Consider the following 19,726-nt stretch of genomic DNA (forward strand, 5'->3'; position numbering starts at 1 on the left):
CTATTTACCTGTCCTCTGAGTCTTATTTCTGCACTGTCCATCTCTTAGTTTCACCCCTTTGGTATTTTTCTTTTTATTGCTCCTTTCCTCATCTGCTTTTGGAATAAGCTAGAGGATTTTCACTGTTGTAAATGATGGTTATGGGATTTTAAAGCCAGGGCAAGGGCTGGGCTTGGGGACCTGAAGAGGTCTCCTTTAGTCCTCTTCCCAAATTTTCACATGAGCTTTTGTCTTTGGATTTCAAAATATTGAGGAGATTTCACAATGTCTAGCCGAATCACGCTGAGTCTGCTCATACCTGCGGCCACGGCTCGAGCATCTCCTGCGCGTAAATACAGGCTGGGAACAGCCTGGTGCCTACACTGGCGTTACAGCGAGTCTGCCCCGTGGCTTGGAGCAGAGGTACCAGGCTAACTGCAGCTAGGCAGAGACTGAGATTTAGTCAGGACACTGGTATTAACATCCCCGCTTGCAGAAGTGCCCGGGGGCTGGTTTAATGAGCAGAAGCGATCGCTGCCTTGATCTCATATTAGGCCCAGGAGATAACATCTCAAAGCATTATGTTCCAGGGCTTCCCTGTGGCACTGGGGTCTGGACCGGCTTAGGAAGCGCTGCCTCTGCATCTGTCCTGCAGCATGTCGGTGCAGGGTCTGCAGCGTGGCTGCCCTCGCCGGAGGGCTGGCGGGGACTTGGGCTCAGCTCCTCGTCGTCCTGGGCAAGAGGAGCCCGCGCCCTGCGCGCGTGGCGCTGATGGGGTGGTGCGGGGCGGTTTGGGTGACATGGGCATGACCTCACGGCGTGTAGGAAGGGGGTGGTTTGCTTCAGCGCTGTGAATCCCAGGGGGGAGAAAGCGGTAATTTCCTCGTCAGCGGTGGCGAGGTTTGCAGGCAGGACCGAGCTGGGGTGCGCAGAGCGTGTGGGAGGAGGGAGCCAGCTGATGCTGAAGTCAGGCTCTTGTGTGCCTTTTCTGTTTACTTCCTGGCTTTTGTTAACTGTTTGCTGGCAGGGCCTGTTCCGCTCCTCTCCATGGAAACTGCGGGTAACAGCCTGCTCTGAGGGATCTCTCACTTCAAGAGGACGTGGAAAATCAGGCCTGCAGGAGCCAAACCCACGGCTCCGGGGCTGCGAAGGGGGCGAGGGCAGGGGAAGGGGCACGGGCAGGGCACAGGGCTCCCCTTGGCAGGCAGGGCAGCGAGGGGCTCTGCCGGAGCTCGGACCTGGAGCAGTGCCTCATCTCTCCAGTCTGAGACCCTGGGGATTTGCAGGGGGCTGCTGGGCTGGTGGATGTTTTGTCAGTGGAGAGGGTGGGGATGTTGTCTGTTGTGAATGGGTTGGTTGGGGTGACCAGAAAGGGTTATCACGGCAGAGCTGGTGCGATTTGCAGTCTCTGGCTGTGCTGGATGCTCAAGCCCAGAGCCTGGCTGTGGCTGAACTCAGCTGTGAACAGTCTCCCTCCCCTCGGGGCTGGGGGAAACGGCTCTGTCTCCTTTGCTCTCCTCCTGGTGGGGCAGAGGACGGCTCTGTCCCTGCCCCGTGGGTCCAGCAGGCATGGCCTTGCCCTGCTGCCGCCTCCCCAAGTGACGGCTGTGCGCGCTGCCTGCGGCTGACGTGCTGGCAGGCGGGCTGGGCGCTGCGTGCGGCAGCGTGGGCTGTGACGTGGGGCTGCGGGGGCTGCAGTGCTGCGCACCCCATGGTCGGGCAGCGCAGGCTGCGCCCCCGGACGCTCCCTGTTTGGGCAGAGCCTCATCAGTATTCCTGGTGCGCGGCCGAGCCGGCTGGAGCTGGTCTGCGGAGCCTAGCAGCTCCGGCGCGGTCCTGGCACGGCGCTCGGGGTCCTGCAGCCGCGCGCAGGCTCGGCTGCCGCTCTGGCCTCGCACCATTCGTGTGGGTTGAGCTGGAGAGTGTGTGCCGGGGGTCCTGGGCATCCCTCAGCCTGGCCCAAGTGTGGTGGTGTCACCGCGCCCTGTCCTGTCTCTGTCCCCTGGCAGCGCTGCCTGGTCAGTGGTACTGAGCCTGGTCTCCTGCCCACAGTCCCACCGCCGGCACGGTCTGCGTGGGGCTGCCGGCCTCAGGCACTCTGCAGCCCTGCTGGCACGTAGGTCCCGGGGCTGGCTGAGGTCTCTTCTCTCCTGTCCACCTGGTCTGCTGCTGGCATCTGCCCGCTGCCAGGGCGCTGAAAACTTATGGCTCCGTCTGTGCTGGGAACCTCATCCCTCCACCCCCCGCTGCCGAGGCGTTCTTAGACGCCGCAGTGCTGGTCCCTCGTCCACGCTGGACGTGCGGCTCGCTGCAGTGGGTCTCCCAGACTTGGGCCCCTCTGCAGAGCGACAGCACCTTCAAACCCAGGTGGGACGGCGAATGCAGCCGTCCCGTCCTCCAGGCTGAATGTCCCCTTGCAACAAACCCTTTGCATCGGCAGGCAGCTGGAGCAGAAATACCAGTGCCGGTTAGGTCTGGAGGAGCGGAGCATTTGACCAGTCACGGTTCAGACTTTTCTGTTTCAGGGCTCCGCCCTGAACTTCACACTGGGGACCAGCCAGCAGTGGAAAGTTCCCTGACTTTCCGCCTGTCTTCCGTGCAGCTGTTGTTGAGCCTCTCATGGCTTTTTGTTAATTTAAGCCAGATGTTCATTGCCATGATATTTGTAACATGAGTGTGACTCATAAAAGTACTGGTAAAGACTAACTTGCTTCTGTCCCCAGGCACCTGCACTGGGTCAGGATTACGAAAGCACGATGTCCCTGGTACATCCCAGCTCTTGGAGCTCGTCTGCTTCGGAGACTCATGTGGCACGGGGGGCTCCAGCAGCAGCCCCTTCCCGCCAGGCGGGTGAATTCGGACGGTGTAACCTCTCATTTGCATTAGATACACACACAGCACCAGTCAAACCCAGTATAGTCATGGAGTAAACCGCCTATGAAGAGACAGTGGAAGGTGTGTGGGGCATATTTCAGTGGTGGCTGTCTCTAAACACGGGCGGCTTCTGGTTCCCTGCTCTCCTCAGAACAGTTCCTCCATCAGTCGCCGTTTCAGCTGTGGTAGCTGAAGAGGCAGCCAGAGTCCACGCGCTGTCGAGATCTGGTGGGGTTTGAGCCCTTCCTTGCGCTCAAGCGCCCTGCCTGCAGCCCTCTGCCACCAGAAGCTGTATCTGATGCTCCGTTTCATTCTATTTTATTTTAGATGTCTTTCTTTTGTTCTTTCTGTTGTAGGAATAATGCCAAGGGGATCATATCAGTGTATATAGCGTGTGGAAACCTTTGCCTCTTACCAGGCTAATTAGGTAGAAATACTGTTATGTTGTTACCGTAGGAAGACTGGTGTCTTCTCGGGATGCAGCAACATGGCTGGCGTATGTCTGTTTCTTCTCGGGGCTGCTGGAGGCCTCAGCTGGATATTGTGCCCAGGTTCTGGCAAAGCATTTAAACACAGGTGGTGGAAAAACTGCAGAGAATTGAAGGGAATGCATTAAAAGCACTAATAGCTTTAAAAATATGATCCTTGGCGGGACAGTGAAGGAGGCGTTGTCAGTTGAGGGGAACGCTCTGTGTTTCTCGGTACGTTTAAGGTTGTAGGGAAGAATGCAGTCTGTTATCTCTCACAGCCGGTAATGGTATGGCAGAAGTAACTGGCTTTACGTGCAGGCAAGGGGATTTGGACAAGATCGTGGGAGGAGGAAGAATGGGAGCAGCAAGGACGGTGCCGTACTGCAGTGGGCTTAGGGAGGTCGTTAGGATGGGTCAGACGGACGCCTGTCGGGGTGATCCACGTGTGTCTGGTCCCGCCTCGGCAGGGGAGTGCGTGGTACAGCGTCTTCTGGAGTCCTTTCCAGCAGATACTTCTGTGATTCAGTGATACCTTAAATCCTAGAACTTGCCAGAATATTTTGAAAAGATGAGATTCACATAGAAGGTGTACCATCTGGCATCGTTGCGGTTGAAGTTAAGCCCAGGATTTTGGGAAGGGATGAATATAGGTGGCCCCGCTTCATTACAGCAACAACTTCCAGTCCCTGGGCGCGAGGAGCTGTGCAAAGCGCAGCTGGGAAGGAGCTCGCGAGGTTACCGGTCTGGTTCCCTGCCCAAAGGCTGGTTACCTGTGTCTGAATTGCTCCTGACAGGCGTCTGTGCAATCGGTTCTGACATCTCCGGCGATGGAGATGCCACGGCCTCGGCAGCCAGCCTCGTCTGGCGTTCAGCGCTCTTTGGTAGATGTTCCCTCGTAATTGCTTTCTGCAGAATTCCTCGCTCCTCACTGCAGTGCGGCGGCTCCTGGGAGACAGGACACCAGATGATGTGGATGAGGGTCGGATCCAGTCTGGCGGCTCGCATGTTCCTGTGACCTTGGCACAGATGGCAGAGCTGTAGCTTTGGCGGATTGTCAGGCGCCTTCTGCTCGGTTTCAGACATCGGTGCCCGTTGGCTTGGGAGGGAGGGGAGCTGGATGCGTCCTATCTTCTGCCCCAGCAGCACTCCCATGGCGTGCTGATCCTCGCTGTAGGTAGCTGCTCCGTGTGTTCAGCATGGCGTGGCTGGGAGGGTGTACTGCTGAATTAGATTTTACTGTCTGAAAGGTGCAAAAAAGTTGAGGGAAGAGAAGGACCTGCAGCGAAGGGAGGAGGCTGCTGGGCGATAGCCCTGCTTGTGCAGCGTGGTGATGGTGGTCTGTGTTACTGATGGGCTGAGGGGGAGGCGGATGGTGGAGCCTGTGGGCTTAGGAAAGGATGGAGAAGGGAGAGGAAGGGGCTTGGCTGAGGTGGTGTCTGTGCCGTGGGGAGGGGAGAGGCTGAACCTGGTGGTGCCTCACGGCCAGGTGGGATTTAGCTGCGTCCTGGGGCTGCGGGCAGTGACCGGGGCTGGGTGCATCCGTGGAGAACGGGAGAGGAGGTGGGGTGTTTAAGAAAACCATGCTGTGAAGGAGGATGAGGGACTGAAGAGAGGGCTGAGTCCGAAAAGCCGGTGGGATTTTAGAAGAGTCAAGTCAGTGGAGTCAAAGGACTCCCTGGATAAGGGGGGGGGAGAGGAGGTGCTGGTATTAAGATGTTCTCTGGAGGGGCTCTGAGAGGCAGGAGAGGACCCGGGCTGATTTAGCAGACAGAGCTTTCAGAAAGGTAAAAATAATTTTAAGGGGCCGTCAAGCATCTTTTTTTTTTTTTCTTCCCCTAGAGGGAGAGCAGATCATGCTTGCACGGAGAAGGAGGAAAGCCAGGGAGAGGGCAATTCATTAGGAAAAAGAGAGGAGGGGGGTCCTTGGGGCGATGCTGGGGACAGGGACTGTGCTGCAGGCAGCAAAGGTGAGGGGTGCTAGGGAGGAGGTGCTGCACTGGGGCACTCCGGGAGAAGCGGCGTGGAAGGAGGGCCGGAGCCTCACGATGATGCATTTGATCAAGGAAAAACACTTTTCTCTGGGACAGGAGCGGAGGCCTGGCTGAGGTGGTGATGCTTGTGCTGCTGCCCTGGGCCCCTCGCCGCAGTCCGCTGCGGGTCAGAAGGGCTCCTGGACGTTGGTGCCGAGGCCGTTCAAGAGCTTCTGAGCATAGCGCTGCGCTCTAACATCATCGTCCGTGGCGCAGAAGGAGCCCCGTGGCCGCTGCTGAGGGTGCTGGCTGGCGAGCCACGGGTTTGGGAAGGGGGAGCGGGCAGCGAGAGGGCGGCGAGGCGGCAGCTGGATCCCGGGGCAGCGGGGCCGTGGCGGGAGGGACGATGTGGCGGGGCCAGGGGTCTGGGCGACGGGAGCGGCGGGGACCGGCGGGGCACCGAGCAGCGTGCGCTCCCGCGGAGTGGGGTCGGCTGGGCTCGGTGGCCTCAGAGGCCCTCTCCAACCTTAACGAGGCCGTGATGCCGTGACTCCCGCGCAGCCCGGCCTGGGGGATGCGCGGTGCGACCGCCGCCTGGGAAGCGCAGCTCGGCGGGGAGAGCCGCCGGGGCGGTGGGGCAGCCGCGGAGGGGCGGGGGGCGGCCGCCGGGCCCGCGGGGGGGGGGTGTCCCCCGGTGCCGGCCCCGCCGGGGCCCCCGGTGCTCCCGGTGCTGCGCGAGGGCGCCCGGCGGCGGCGCTGCGCTCCCTGGCGGGCACCGCCGGCCCCGCGCCGCGACCGGGGGCCCCGGCCCCGGCCCCGGCCCCGGGCGGTGCGGGCGGCCCTGCGCGGCGCTCGGTGCTGCCCTGGCGGGGCCCTGGCCGGGCCGGGCGGCGAGCGCCCCGGCGCGGCGGGCGCGGGCCGGGCGGGCAGCACCGCCGCTCCCCGGGTGCAGTTGCCGCTGCGGGCGCCCAGGGCGGCGGGGCGGTGGCAGGGCCCGGCCCCGGGGCCGCAGCCGAACGCAGGGCAGCGCCCGCTCGGGGCCCGGGGCGCCGGGGGCGGGCGGCGGCGCAGGGAGGGCGCGGCCGGGCGGGGCGGCCCCGGCCCCGGCCCCGGCCCCATCCCCGTTCCGGGGCGGGCCCAGCCCCGCGCTGGCGGCGCGCCGGAGCGCGGCCCGGGCATGCCGGCGCGGCGTGGGAGCCGGCAGGCAGCGGGCGGCGTGCGGGGTCCCGCTGCGCCGCCTCCCCGGGGCCGGCCGCCCGCGCCGGCAGCGGCCCAGAGCGGCGGGCGGCCCGGGGCCATGGGGCAGCCCCGCAGCTGACGATGGCGGAGGGCTGGCGCTGGAGCGAGGCGGCCCGGGGCCCCCCGCGGCCGAGCCCCCGCCGCGCCGTCAGCGTCTGCGAGTCGCTGGACCTGCAGGGCGTCCCCGCCGTCCAGGCCGCCCTCAAGGCCGCCCAGCAGCAGAGGCGGCGGCCCAAGAGCTTCTGCGCGGCGGGGAACGGGCTGGCGGCCGGGGCCCTGCTCCCCCCGCCGCCCCCGGCCCGGGCCCGCGGCAGCCTGCTGGACTTCTTCAGGCTGCGCTCGCCCCGCAAGCAGGGGCCGGCGGGCGAGGGCGAGGACGGCGCGGCGTCTCTGCTGGCCGGGGCCGACGGGGCGCAGCGCCCGCGCCCCAGCAGCATGACTTTCCTGCCCTCGGCCCGGCAGCCGCACCCCGCCGAGAGCCCCGGCTTCCTCCGGGGGGGCTCCCTGTGGGGCAGCCGCCGCTGGAACCTCTTCGGGGGCAGCGGCCGGAGCAGCCCTGGCCCCAGGAAGAACTTCAGCTCCCTGCGCAAAAGCTTCAGCTTCCGCCTGCGCCGGGGCCACGAGCTGCGGCGCTCGGAGTCCGGGGGGCTCCTGCGCCCCACGCGTCTCCGCACCAAGAGCGAGGGGGACGCCAGCTCCCTGCACACCTGCCCCAGCAAGCGGGACCTGCTCTACCCGGAGCTGGCCAGGGTCGGGGGCAGGCTGCACACCGACCCCGGGCAGGCGGGGGGACTCTGGAGACTCCTCACGAGCCGCTTCCGAAGGCGAGAGCGTGGCAGCACTAGCAGCACGTGCCCCAAGGACCCCCATGGCAGTGCTGAGCCCATCCTCCTGGGCAGCGGTCCGCTGCGAGCACTGGGTAAGTGAACGCAGAAGCGGTGCTGGCCTGGCGAGAGCCTCCCCGCACCCCTGGGGTCTGCAGGGACGGGCAGCCATGTCTGTCCCAGCCGAGGTCCTGGGCTGGGCACAGGCACCCGATTGCGTCCCGGTGCTCTGCGGGGTTTGCGCTCAGGAAAGCTCGGCTGTAGCAAGGTAGTGTGAGCGTTCGTGGGGCTGTTTCACACTCCAGCGCCCGGTGGCCATGGGCACCGCCATCGTCGTCGGTGCTGAAGGAGCCACAGCACGGCTAGCTGGGAGGAGATGCTGGGGTCCAGCTTCCCTTTCCAGCCAGACACCTGGGAGCCGAGCACGTGTGTCCCACGTCCTTCTTGCCCCAGTGGTGTCCCAGCAAGGGTGGGGAGAGCTGAGCCTCGTGCAGCGGTGTCGGGGGAGCAGAGGGAGGAGCTGAAACTCCATGGGAGGGGGAGAAGGGTCCTGTTAGTGGGCTCCCAAGCAAGTGCTGAACTATTTGGGAGATTGTCAGAGCAGCATGAGGGGGCTGGGGAGCAGAGAAACGCACCTGCACCTCCCTCCCGTAAGCAGCTGCCTGGTGCCAGGCTCTGTCTGGGCGATGCTCTGCAGGGGTCTTCCCTGGGGCCGCGCGTTGAGGAGCCTGGTGGTGCTCACCGAGCACGGGGCAGCCCGCAGAGAGCGACGGTGGCATCCCGAGTGACGTGGGAGAGGGACTGTCTGGGGAGGGGGGACAGGACCCCCGTGGGGACTGGGCACGTCATGGGGACTGGCAGCTGAAGCAGCCATTAGGTGCTGGACTAGCTGGTGTTTGGCCTCGCTGCCGTGGGCTGTTCTCCCGTGCTGGGGCTGCCCAGGCGCGTGGGGGCCTCTGCAGGGACGGTGCTGCCTGTGCCTCTGTGCCCCATCCCGTTCCCTGGCCGCGCAATGTGTCTGGCCTGGCCCTGCAGAAGCGAACGTGCGGGTGAGCCCTGCCGCTTGGCAGGGGCTGGGAGGCGAGAACAGCATCCACAGGCTTTTTAAGGCATTGAACGCACAGAGCTGGGGGCTGGGCTGGGCCAGGACTGCTGCTTTCTGGCGCCTGCAAACCTCTCCGGGTTTCCATCGCTCTGCTCCAGAGTCCAGGCATTGTGGAGGCAGTTCCCCGGCTTGGCTCACGTGCCAGAGGGACAGATTGGGGCTGGCGGGCTCCCCGAGGAATCCGTACGCTCCTAAGGCAGCGGCTGCCCAGAGGAGCTTTGTGCCCAGGACGCTTTCCAGGAGGGCTGGCCTCCAGGGACCAGCGCAGGAGCAGCACTGCTGGCAGCCTCAACTTTGCTGCCGCGCAGGTGCTGTGCAGGGAGCTCAAGGGTCTTGTTCCTGCCAGTCCCCCTTGTCCCTGGGGCTCGCCGTGTTCCAGGGGAAGGTCCTGGAGGCTGCGGGTGAGTGGCCCAGGCTGCCTTTGCGCACTGCGAGGCAAAGGGGTGGGATGCCGCTGCTGTACTCCTCTGCGGTGCGCTCCCCCCGGGGGTCCGTGCTGCTGGCAGGGGCGCCCGGGGCTGGGTGCTGGCTGGGTGGCGGGAGGTTCCCAGGCGAGGGGAGGCTGCGCTCATGGCTGGGGAATGTGGGTGTATCCGGGCAGGGAGGGCCGGGCCCTGCCCGTGCAGCGGGGGGCCTGTTCCTGCTTGCCAGTGGCTTCCAGCGGGAGCTGCGCCAGGAGCAGCCAGCCCGGTGGCCGCATTCCCAGGGGAGCAGCTGAGGTTGAGCGTGTGTGTTGGTGTCCTCGCCCCTCACCTGGCTGCTCTGCTGGGACAGGTAGGGGCTCCCTTGGGTCCATCTGCTGGAGAGCCGTCTGAGGCTTTGCTGGGGAGCGACGGAGAGGGCTTGGAGCCCTCTCTAGCAGTGACCAGCCCGCTAATGCGAGATCGCTGCTTGTCAGGGTGGTTAGCATTTGCCACCATGGCTTGTACTGGAGGCACAAGCTCGGGGATGACCTTTCCGGACCGCCTCTGGGACTGTGGCTCGTTGCGGCAGAGCAAGCCCTGCTTGCTGGAGCTGCAAAGTTCACACTTCGGTTTGGTCTTTGCTTGGAACACCATTTTTGCCGTTATCTGCTGGGTACTCAGTACGGGCAGCGCAGGCTCCTGTACCCAGCCGAGCTATGTCCTCCTGGGGTCAATGAGATGTGAAGAAGCAGCAGTGAAGTCTGCAGACCAACGCTGCTGTTGCTTGTCCTGTCTTGCGTCCTGTCTCCTGATCGTCTCTCCACTCAGCGTGCTGGGCTGTGGGCTCTGGCTCACTCCAGTGGGAGCTGTGGGCCTCTAAGCCAGGGCGCCGTAGATGGGAGGTGCACAGCCTTAGTACTGCTCTAACACGGACTTGCTGGATGCGGCAGCTCAGGAGATCTCTGCCCTGTTCCTATTTCAGACTTGCAGGCCAATAGTGTTTCTAACACCCTCTCAACATTTCAGAAACTTTGATGCTTTATGCTAGTGCTGCCCACCTTAGCCCTAGGAAAGGTGCTGATACCGTCCCAACACGCCCTCCCGAGGGGGTGCAGCTGCAGTTGTGGTTATCAGCTCTTTGGAAAAGCTGGATATAGGAGTCCAGGCAGAGATCCAAGCCAACACTGCTACCCTGTTTCTAGTACCCGGAGTATTTTGTTTGTAGCAAGCTGAGGTACCCATGCAGCGCTGCGCTCTGCTGTGTAGACATACCCAGGGGCCAAAACGCCCAGCCCACCAGAGAGCCAGAACGGTCTCGGCGCTGCTGCCCCGGCCCTGCTGAGACCTCCTTTGGACTGCGTGGGTAGCATTCGCTCCCTGCTGATGGAGGGGTTCAGCCTGGACCAAGCACAGGGAGGGGTGCTCAGGGGAATGCAGAGTTTCTTACCCGAAAAAGACTCAAAGAGCTGATCTTCGTGCAGCAGGGTGAAGGCTGACGGGGGTATGATTTTCCGTTAATGCACCAAGGGAGGGCAAGAGCCCTTGGAGCTAGAGGACAAAGTCAGCACGGAGTCTGCCCAACTTGAACTGCCCACAAATAAGCCTGGCCAGCAGTTCAGAGGAGCGTTTCTGGGTATCGAGGTATCGGCTAGTGCAGTTCTGAAGAAGCCCTCTGATAGGCACAGGCCTGGAAAAATTGGACTGGTTTGGGACTGGAGTTTTCCCTCTGCAGGGAGGGATCACACGATAGGTGCCGCATCTCCGACAGCAGGATCTGGACTCCACAGCTCAGGAAGCGTTTCTCGCAATCATGTTCCCCTCTCCCAGAAAGATGCCCTGCTTTTTAAGGTGCTTTAAGGTAACTCCCTTTTACTCTCCTGTTTGGTGTTTGGCCACGCAGAGGGCTAACACGTAGGGCACATGTGAGAGAAGACTACTGGGAGAAGAGGGGGGTGTTTTTACATTAATAAGGTAAAGTTTGCATAGTGAATTGAGTAGATAATGATGATATGTATCGTCTCCTGTTGGTACCTGCCTGAGCTTAGCTGGGAGTGTTGGTGAGGAGCAGAGGTGGCACGATGGCTTTAGAGACCATGCCTCGGATGCTGAATCCAGTCTGGTGGCCAGACTTCAGAAAAACTTAAGAAGTCTGGAAGGTATCAAGGAAAGAGTTGTTGTGACACCGATCTGAAAGGCCCAAGTCTCAGGATGAGATTGGAGGAGTTGTGTGCAGTCGGTGCGGAGGTGTTCTGATTACAGTCTACAGGCATCCGTAGGAAGAGGGAACTTCAAAAAACAGTGCCTTTTTAATCTTAACCTGCCTTTGCTTGTGGGGTTAAACAGCTAGAGCTGAGGTCAGACAAATCTGGAACAGGTTTTTACTGGCGAGGTAGGTCCCCACAGAGCACTTGTGCTGGGGAAGCGGTGGGTTACCTGTCTCTCCGCGTCACTAGCTCTGCTGGCTTGTCTCTTTCAGCAGACCCTTTCTAGCTGTCAGAGCAGAGAGAATTTGGTATGGTTCTTCCGTCTGCGTGTATTCAGACGTGGACTGGGAAGTACGAGGTGCTGAGAGGCCTAAAACGTATGGCTCTTCTGAAGTCCGTGCACTACACAGCATGCATAGTGCGATGGCACCGGATGCTGCCGCGTGCAGTGTAGCTGAGGAGCAAGGGTAGCAGTTCGTAATCACGCCCTTTTTTCCCCAGAGATACACAAGACCCTCTCCGTTCACTGCTGCAAAGTATTTAAAGCTCTGGTGAGACAGCCCTTGCTAAGATCCTGTCCTACACAGGGTATCTGCATTGGCTAAGCTTTCTGACGGGAACGCTAGCCTTGCCCGTGTTGGTCCTTGACCTGGAGAAATCTCTCTTCTCGCAGCCTTGCCAGGGTTGAGTCTTTATCAAGCCTGGCGTGGAAGAGGTGGCTCTGCCCAGGCACGTCGCACTCTGCTGCCCTTTTATCTGCGTGTGCGGGCAGATGGGTACTTTGGAACATGGTTTGTGTGGGCACTGCTCTGTTTGCTCAGCCTCTGACCCGGTTTCAAGGCTGGTTTTAGTGTCCAGGGTTTCAGTGTCCAAGTTAGTTCCACAGCGGCTTGGATAATGAGTTGGTTAATTATTAGTTGCTGTGTGTGGAGACCAAATGCATCTGGCAGTAGCGCTTCTGAAGCACAAGGTAGATGAACCTGCTGCACTTCATCCCATGAAGGGAGCAGCCTGGGTGAGGAGTCGGTTTTGCCCGGCCAGCCCCTTCCTCCTCCCAGCTCGGCAGCAGCAGCGGGATGCGGGCAGCAGCAGGCCCGTAGGACGCTGGGCCGCGCTGGGGCTCTTGGTGTGCAAGTGGTGCCGCGAGTCCACTGTTTCTGCTTTTGAGGTCAGGTGCGCCCGGGGAAGGTATTCAACCGCAGCGCTGGCAGTCTGGTCTCCTCGGCGTTATTAAATAACAAAGAAAAGAAGGAGGAAGAGCGACTGGGTGTGTTTTAATGTGAAAGACCAAGTGATACAGCTAGTCCAGCAGTGAAGCTAATCAAGTAAATCACTGCTCCCCAGTGCCTACATGAACCCTAGTGATGAGGGAGATGGCAGTTCATTAAGGCGTTACCCCAGCTGGAGGCAATCTCTGCTAAACAAGCTCGTACCAAGGCTCTGGCACCGGGTGGAAGGTGCTAATGCTGACCCACCTGCCTGGATTTCGGTTAGTGCGTTAGATCAGGTCAGGTCACCGGTGCTTCCACGTGGTTGCACTTTCTCCCTGGCAGAAGACGGGGATCTCCTGCCTCTTCCAGTGGGGAGCGGTGCCCGAGCGGCTGGCGTCACCCCCTGCGCCTCCCGCGGCTCGGCACAGCCGGCTGGGCGGCGGAAGCACCGCGGACGGGGAGGGTCTGGCAGCCCCAGAGGGGAACGGTGTCGTCGGAGGGGGGACTCCCGCACCCACATCAGCCTCCTGCAGCTGTGGACTTGGATCTTCCTTATGCTGATTTGGGTGTGTAACAGCCGCACAGGTACAGTGCGTAGTATCATACTAATAGAATTTATACTGATGAAGTGCAGGAAATCTCCATATGCTGCATTTTAGTAGCAAACGATCAACACTTGGGATGGACGAAGCTGACATCAGCGAGTTGTGTCAGCGTTTTTCGGCAGCCAGGTACTTGGCCTATGGCTGTTTTGGGTGGTTGAGAAACTGCTCTTGAGGTGCCTTTCTGACAGCTCCGTGGGTGTCATCCGCGCCCGCCTGCACACGGCTGCTGCGCTCGCTTCTGCGAGAAGCTGCTGGTAGAGGAGGAAAGCAAGTGCAAGAAAATGGGGGGGGGGGGGGGGGGGCTCTGTGCTGGGGAATGATCTGAAAACCATCCTCTTGCGTGATGAGGGAAGGGTGATCGGTGTGCCCTGGGAGCCAGGGCCAAGGGCCAGTTACAGTGACGGATTGGAAAGGCTCAGCTGTGGCATGGACCCCAGCCTGATGTGTGAACGTGGGTTGTGCTCCATCCTCAGGCCTTCCTGGATTAGCTGATGGTCTTGACGGTCTTGAGTACCTTGCCTAGGTGGTAGGTGGGAATGGTGTAAGTCAAGGCTTCATGTTTAGTAATGGCGATTCTTCGGGTGCTGCAGGAACTGCCACATCTTCTGGACCCTGCTCTTTGGGGCACTTGGGGCAGGAGGAGATGCACGCTGAAGGCATTTGTTTTTCCTCCATTTGGCAGCCAGAGCCAAGCTCTCCCCATGGTCTGCAGGGAGAGCTACAAGTGTATGCGTGGGAATGCTGCTTTATTAACTGAGTAACTTGGGGAAGCTGATACAAATGCCTCCCGGTTTTGAGGAGTTCCAGCTTTCAGGCACCATTGAAGAAAGCCCCCAAACTCTCTGCAAGAAGCCCGTACGAAGCCAGAACTGAAGACTGGCCGGTTGGTGCCAGCAGTCAGGCGTGCAGGGGAGCTTGGTCCAAGTGCTCTTCCTGAGTAGCCACCGTTCTTCTGCGCAAGGCTGACTCGCTGTGGAGCGAGCTGGGTGTTTTGGGCAGTGGCGTTGGAGGGTGTGCTGCAGGACACCGTGACGCTCCTCCTGCGCTCTGGCGGGAGCTGGGAAGCTTCCCAGGCATGCCGCAAGGTGCAGGCAGAGGACACGTGCCTACCTCGGTGCACGGGCAGGCGCGGCCTCCTCGCCTCACTTCTCTGCTTTGCCCAGGCACTGCCTTGCTTCATCCCTGATCTGTGCAGTAGAAAACCCCTCAGGCAGCTCCATCCTCTTGGCTAATGGGGAAGAACAGAGGGCGAGTGGGTCGGTGCGAGGAGTGGTGCTCCGTACGGGCAGTTTGAAGTCAGGGTGGGATGTCTTCCTGAGCAAGAGGCGCTTTTGTTCGTGTAGGAGTTCATTAGCGGAAGGGTTTGTGTGTACGGGTATGGCCTGGGATGGCAGATGGACACGAGGGTCTTCTGATCCTGACAGCTGTGACCTTGGCTCTGGAGGGGGCCACCGAGGGAGCTGGTCCCTCCAAGATCTGTGTCTCAGTAACTTCTCCAGGCGCTTGTGAAGGAATCCCGTGGCTGTCTTCAGTTCAAGGCCACTTCCACCTTAGTCTCTGTTCCTTTGGTCACATAGTGTGTAAGCACTTGCTTTTACCCTCCTGGGTACTGGAATAAGAGTGGGTTCATCCATACCTCTGTGAGCACTTACGCTGGGGGTACCTCAGCCCCAAAACGCTGCAGGTAGAGTGCCTTATCGTTAGAGTGGGCTCTCCTGCAGCGAAGCGGCTGGGCGGTCTGGTAGGGTCAGTTGCTGGAGCCACGTGGGACCTCCTGGTACAGCTAAACAGGAGGTACTGGAGGAGGACAGCAGAGAGGGTGGAAGGTGCACAACATCTTCTGCACGAGGAGCAGCCCAACAGCTGGGACTCCGCAGTGTGGGAAAGAGGGGTTGCAGTGAAAGCTGGGGCGGCGCTGGTCAGGCTGGCTAGGGATGTTAGCTCACCGCCTCTGCTGAGCTGGGGCTCCGGGCTGGCGGCATCCAATGAAGTCAAGCCTAGAACAGAAGAAAGTGGGTTTTCAAGGAATGGGTATTTATACTGCTGAAACTCCTTGGTGAAGAACGATGTGGAAGTGTAATTTCATATGGTTTTAAAAGGAGATAGAACAATTACTCAAAGGAGAGTTTTTTTGCGGTTTACTAAGTAGACAAACCACAGGAGATCCCTGAGCTGAAGAAGTCGGCAGCCACAAACACATGTGGGGTCAGTATCCTGTACTCTCACCATGTTCCTACTCTTCCTGAGGTCCCATGCGCAAACTGGTGCTGGGGGTGGCGTACTGGGCTGGGCAGACCCTCGGTCCAGATCCAGATGGCCGTTCTCAGGTAACGATGTTGGGCAGCCTCCTGTCTCTCCGTCCTGCCCTCAGCAGAAGCTGCTCCTGGGGTGAAGCAGCCCCCACAGCCCCTGGGGAGGGGAAGCGGCCCCTCGGCAGGGGCAGGAGAACGCCCTGCTCCCAGTGGTGGCAGAGCAGAGGTCTGGTGCCTCTCTGTCCAGCTGCAGTCACGAGTGGGTTTCCCAGCAGCAGTGGTGCGAGCTACAGGTGACTGCCCACCTCGGGGTGCCAGGCAGTGCCCGCCGCAAGCCCTGTCCTGCGCTCGGGCGAGCCCTGCTCCCTGCCCCGGAGGAGGGACAGCCCCGTAGCCCTCCTGCCACCCGAGAGCAGCTGCCGTCTGGGGGCGGTGAGCTGGACCGGACAGGAAGGGTCTCACTCCGTTTAGCCCAGCGTTGAAGCCAGACTGCAGCATGCGAGCTCCTGGGTGATGGCTGCTGCACGCTGGGGCACAGCACGGCTTGGAGAGGTCTGTGCGGGTGAGTCAGCGGCTGCCGGCCGCGTCCTCGCCGCTGCTGCGCGGGGCAGGCATGGGCGGTGACAGCGAGAGCGTCGCTGCCGGTGTTTCCATCCCACTCCTTCGCTCCAGCGGGGCTGTCACTTGGGCACGGGGATTTGCGGCGGCAGGAGCGCCGGCTGCACCACGCAGAGAGGTGCCAGCGCCCTGGCATGCGCTGCTGAGCAGAGATGGCGCGGGTGCAGCCGGTGTGCTGGCCTGCTCCAGGACCTGCGGGCTGACGATGCCGTGGCTGGGACGTGCAGGGTCGATCGCCAGGGCCGGCTGGCGGCCTGGGCTAGAGTTCAGACTTGGCACACGTTGGGAGCTGGTTGACAAACAGAGGTGCACAGGTTGTACGTTGCTGTTTTGGGTTAAGCATGCTAATGATAGTTAATAATTTACTGTGTTGTGTGGCTGAATGTTTTTAAATTGGCATTGTGTCGCAGTTATTTATTTACGTTAAGATTTATTCGGAGACCTTCACGGCAAGTCAAAAATCAAACTGTTGCTAACGAACTCCTGAACCTTGGTTAAAAAACAAAGATCTGTTAGAATAATTAGCAAAGGAGGCAACTAGCAAAAATCTGGATGGTTTCTCTATCCTGAGCATCCAAGAACAGAAAAAGAGCCGAGAATAGCCTGCCCTTTCCAGGCCTCTTCTCTCCCTCTCTTGCCTTTCTTAAGGCCAGGTCGGTGAGTGCATTTGACTTGTGCTCCACTCAAAACCCCTCGAAAAACGTGCTCGGTTTTTGCCAGCTTTTCGTAGCTCAAGAACAGGGTATGTATAGTGAAACAGTGCAAGTATGCTGCCTCCTCTAATCTGGAGGGAGGGAATGCCAGTAAAGGAGAACGTACCAATGGTGCTTTAACCACCGGAGTTAACCAACAAAGGGACTAAGCAGAGCAAAAGTTATAGGTGGAGGTGACAGCTTTTTTTAGGCTAAGTAATGCAGTCAGAAATACAGGTGTGCTGGTACCTTTTTGAAAGGGCTCAAGAACTTATAATTTTCCTCCTAACTTATTAGTTGTTTTAATAAAGATTTTACCTCTGCCTAAAAGAATGGAAAAACAGGTAAAAGACAGAGACCATGAAGAAACGATTCCTCTTAAGAACGTTCATGATGGTTATAAATAAACTTGTGTTACTGCTTGTGTTTTATTTGTCTGTAGCTTCTGAAAAAGAAGTGTTAATAAATTAATATATGAATGGTAAACTCTAGGTATGAGCACCATATTCTTACCTTTTTTTGACGTGATGGAAAAACGCACTGTGGCCTACGGGTGCTGGTGGCTGCACAAGTGCCGTGATAAAGGCACAGCGGCGGATCATCTTTTTTCCCCTCACGCACGCCGAGCAGCGGTGGACCAGTGTGCGGGCTGCAGGCATGAAGGGCAGGGCCCCCTGCAAGCCCCCCGGCCGCGAGCAGCGGAGCAGGCTCCTCCCCACGCAGCTTTGGGCTGCGCGTCTCCCACCGGTTCCCCGGGTGAGGTAGGGAGAGAGGAGGCAAGGCACTAGTCTGGAGGTAGAGGGTTGCAGCCGTTGTGTGTCCGAGCTCCCCTTGGGAGTTGCGAGGGCAGGAACATAAACTGGCGTGAAGATAGTCATTGACTGGCTTGTGGCAGGGCTGAAGAGCCTGGCGTTGCCCTCTGATCCAGCCTGGGTCTGGCAGCATCTGCGGTGCCCCGGTTTCAGCCTGCGGTGCTTGGCACAGCCCAGGATGAAACACCTACTCGGCAGAGACCTGCAGCCGCCAGCTTGCCCAGCCGGTTTGGGCAGTGCCGGTGCAGACACCGAGAGCTGGGACTTGCACCGCAAGTGCGGTGGTGGTGGGGTCGGGGCCGCCGGGAGCAGGGCAGGCAGGGAGTTGCCGCCGGCGTGGGGAAGGGCAGCTCGCAGCTCCTGCGCCGGCAGCCGCCGCGGGGACGGGGCAGCGGGGCAGGTCTAGAGCCTTCCTCCCCTTTGGCCTGGCGTCCTGCTGCGGCCTCGGGCGACGTCTGAGCAGCAGCAGCACCCAGGCTGTTGTGTTTAATCGCTGCCCACAGTTGGGTCTCGTGGATTCGCCTCTTCCCTTTTTGAACTCATCCGAGCTTTCCATTTCTGCAATAGTCTGTGGCAGCGAATTCGGCAGGTTTATTACAGGTTCTTGAAGAAGCAATGCTCCCACAGGTTTCCGGTCTCCAAAAATCCTTTATTATTTTTACGCTATTAACATACAGCAAGTGCTGCTCTTTTGTTTCGGCCCCCCGCCCCTGGGTGGAGGACGTACTTGCCTGTACTTTGCCTTGTCCAAGGCAAATGAAGGGCTCCAGTTTTACTAGGAGTGGCTGCTGGCTACTTCTGATGTTCAAGGTGTTCTCTGGGCTCTTGCTCCTCCTCCGGTGAGTCTGGTTTTATTTGGGAAGTCTGTTGTTTGACCAGCTCCTGGAGATTGTTTGGATGTAAATGAAGCATTTGTGATTTCTGTGGCAGGAGAGAAGGTGTTTCCTGCGCCACTCAAAGCTGTGCCTGATTGTTATAACCTTCTTAAGCCTATTACAATGTTCTGCAAATTACATAACATACACGTAATTAATTGTGTTTGCTTTCAATCTCGAACATAGATTACAGCATGCCTTCAGCTCTTTATCTGCACTGCGTACGACACTGGTATTGTAGCCCGAGTGCGGTGCTCAGGGCACTGCTTTCGCCGTTACGTGTCCTCGGTTCTGGGGTCCTTCACAGCATGTGCCCCCCGAAAAGGCGTCTACTCTCTGGTGCTTCCCTCGTCCTACACTCCTCGAGGAAGGGGAAGCTGTAGGACTTTTTGTGCTCTCGCAGGGCAGGAGGAAGGGTCCCCAGCCTGCGGTGCGTGCGCTCTGCGCTGCCTTCTGGCCCTCAGCTCGGCCGCTCCTTCCCGTCCGAAGCTCCGGCTGCAGAGCCTCCCAGGCATGGGCAGCATCAGGACCTCACGCAGCTTCGTGTCTCTAGACGAGGTGGCCTGGAGGGAGCAGCGAGAGCGTGGCAGGATCCTTGTTAGGATCTCGAGGGAGGCTGCAGTGACCTGATGATTTCTCCTCTCTGTTCTGCAGATTCATTTGTGAACAGCCAGGAATGGACCCTGAGTCGCTCGGTGCCTGAGCTGAAGGTGGTGAGTACTTGCGGCTCGTGCCTCAGATACCCCTGGTTCTCTGATGCTTCTCCAAGTCCTCAAGAAAAAGAGGTGTTTTAATGTGGAAATCCATAGGTGCTTCAGCCTCGCAGAGGGGAGAGAGGAGCTGGGGCTGCTGCCATGCTGGGGGAGGGCAAGATCTCGGTGGCTCACGCTTGTAAGGGAGAGGGTGTGGGTCTGGGAGAGCACTCAGATGTGGGGGTCAGAAGGCGATATTTGAGAACTTCACCCTTCCTGCTGGCCATAGCGGAGTCGTAATTCCCGACCGGGTACTGCTGCACGGGCTAGACCTTCTGGCATAGCAGAAGCAGGGGCAGATCCTGAGCGGTGGTAGAGGCATGCATCCACGGTCGTCACCCTCAGAGCAGTGGTCCAAGCGTGGGAGTTACCCGGGTGGGAGGTGTCATCTCTCCGTTTGAGCCTCATTGACTTCAGCTCTGCAGCGGTGCTTCCCTGGCCTCTACTGGCCACCTCCCAGACACGACTGCCCCGTGGTGTCCCTGCCGTGGAGGGATGCTGGTGGGATGAAACTGTCGCCTCTGGTGCTTTGTTCTGCCAAACGGAGGGGATGAAGCTCCTCCGGTTTGTCAGCGCAGGGCGGGTTTCCCAGGGCACGCCGTTACCAGGCTTCATCACCTACCTGTGGGATACGGTCTCTGCTGGGGGGCTGCCTCTGCCCCCAACACAGCCCCTTTCATGTGGGAGAGGGTCACGAGGGAGGGGGCCTGGTCTCGGGACCTCTGAGACAGGAGATGTCTCCCATGGCCTGCCATCGCTGATGGCTGCGCGCCGGCTTGCCGGGGTCATCTGTGAGCCGGCACAGGTCAGCGGTGCAGGAGGACACCGAGGGTGTTCTGC

At 59.9% G+C, this 19,726-nt stretch overlaps 1 protein-coding gene across 6 annotated transcripts in view; it reads left to right on the plus strand.

The window, feature by feature from the left end:
• The window catches only part of AGAP3 (ArfGAP with GTPase domain, ankyrin repeat and PH domain 3), a gene marked incomplete at both ends in the record, with an annotated part of 153,200 nt that overhangs the window by 38,158 nt on the left and 95,316 nt on the right, over positions 1-19,726 (plus strand). For all 6 annotated transcript variants that reach the window (XM_082310181.1, XM_082310180.1, XM_082310182.1 and 3 more), the window contains one exon: positions 18,789-18,847. In XM_082310181.1, coding sequence (XP_082166307.1) covers positions 18,789-18,847 — 59 coding nt within the window. The remainder of the gene's footprint in view (positions 1-18,788; positions 18,848-19,726) is intronic.

Source organism: Platalea leucorodia, assembly GCF_965183815.1.
Source record: "Platalea leucorodia genome assembly, chromosome: 1".
NCBI lineage: Eukaryota > Metazoa > Chordata > Aves > Pelecaniformes > Threskiornithidae > Platalea > Platalea leucorodia.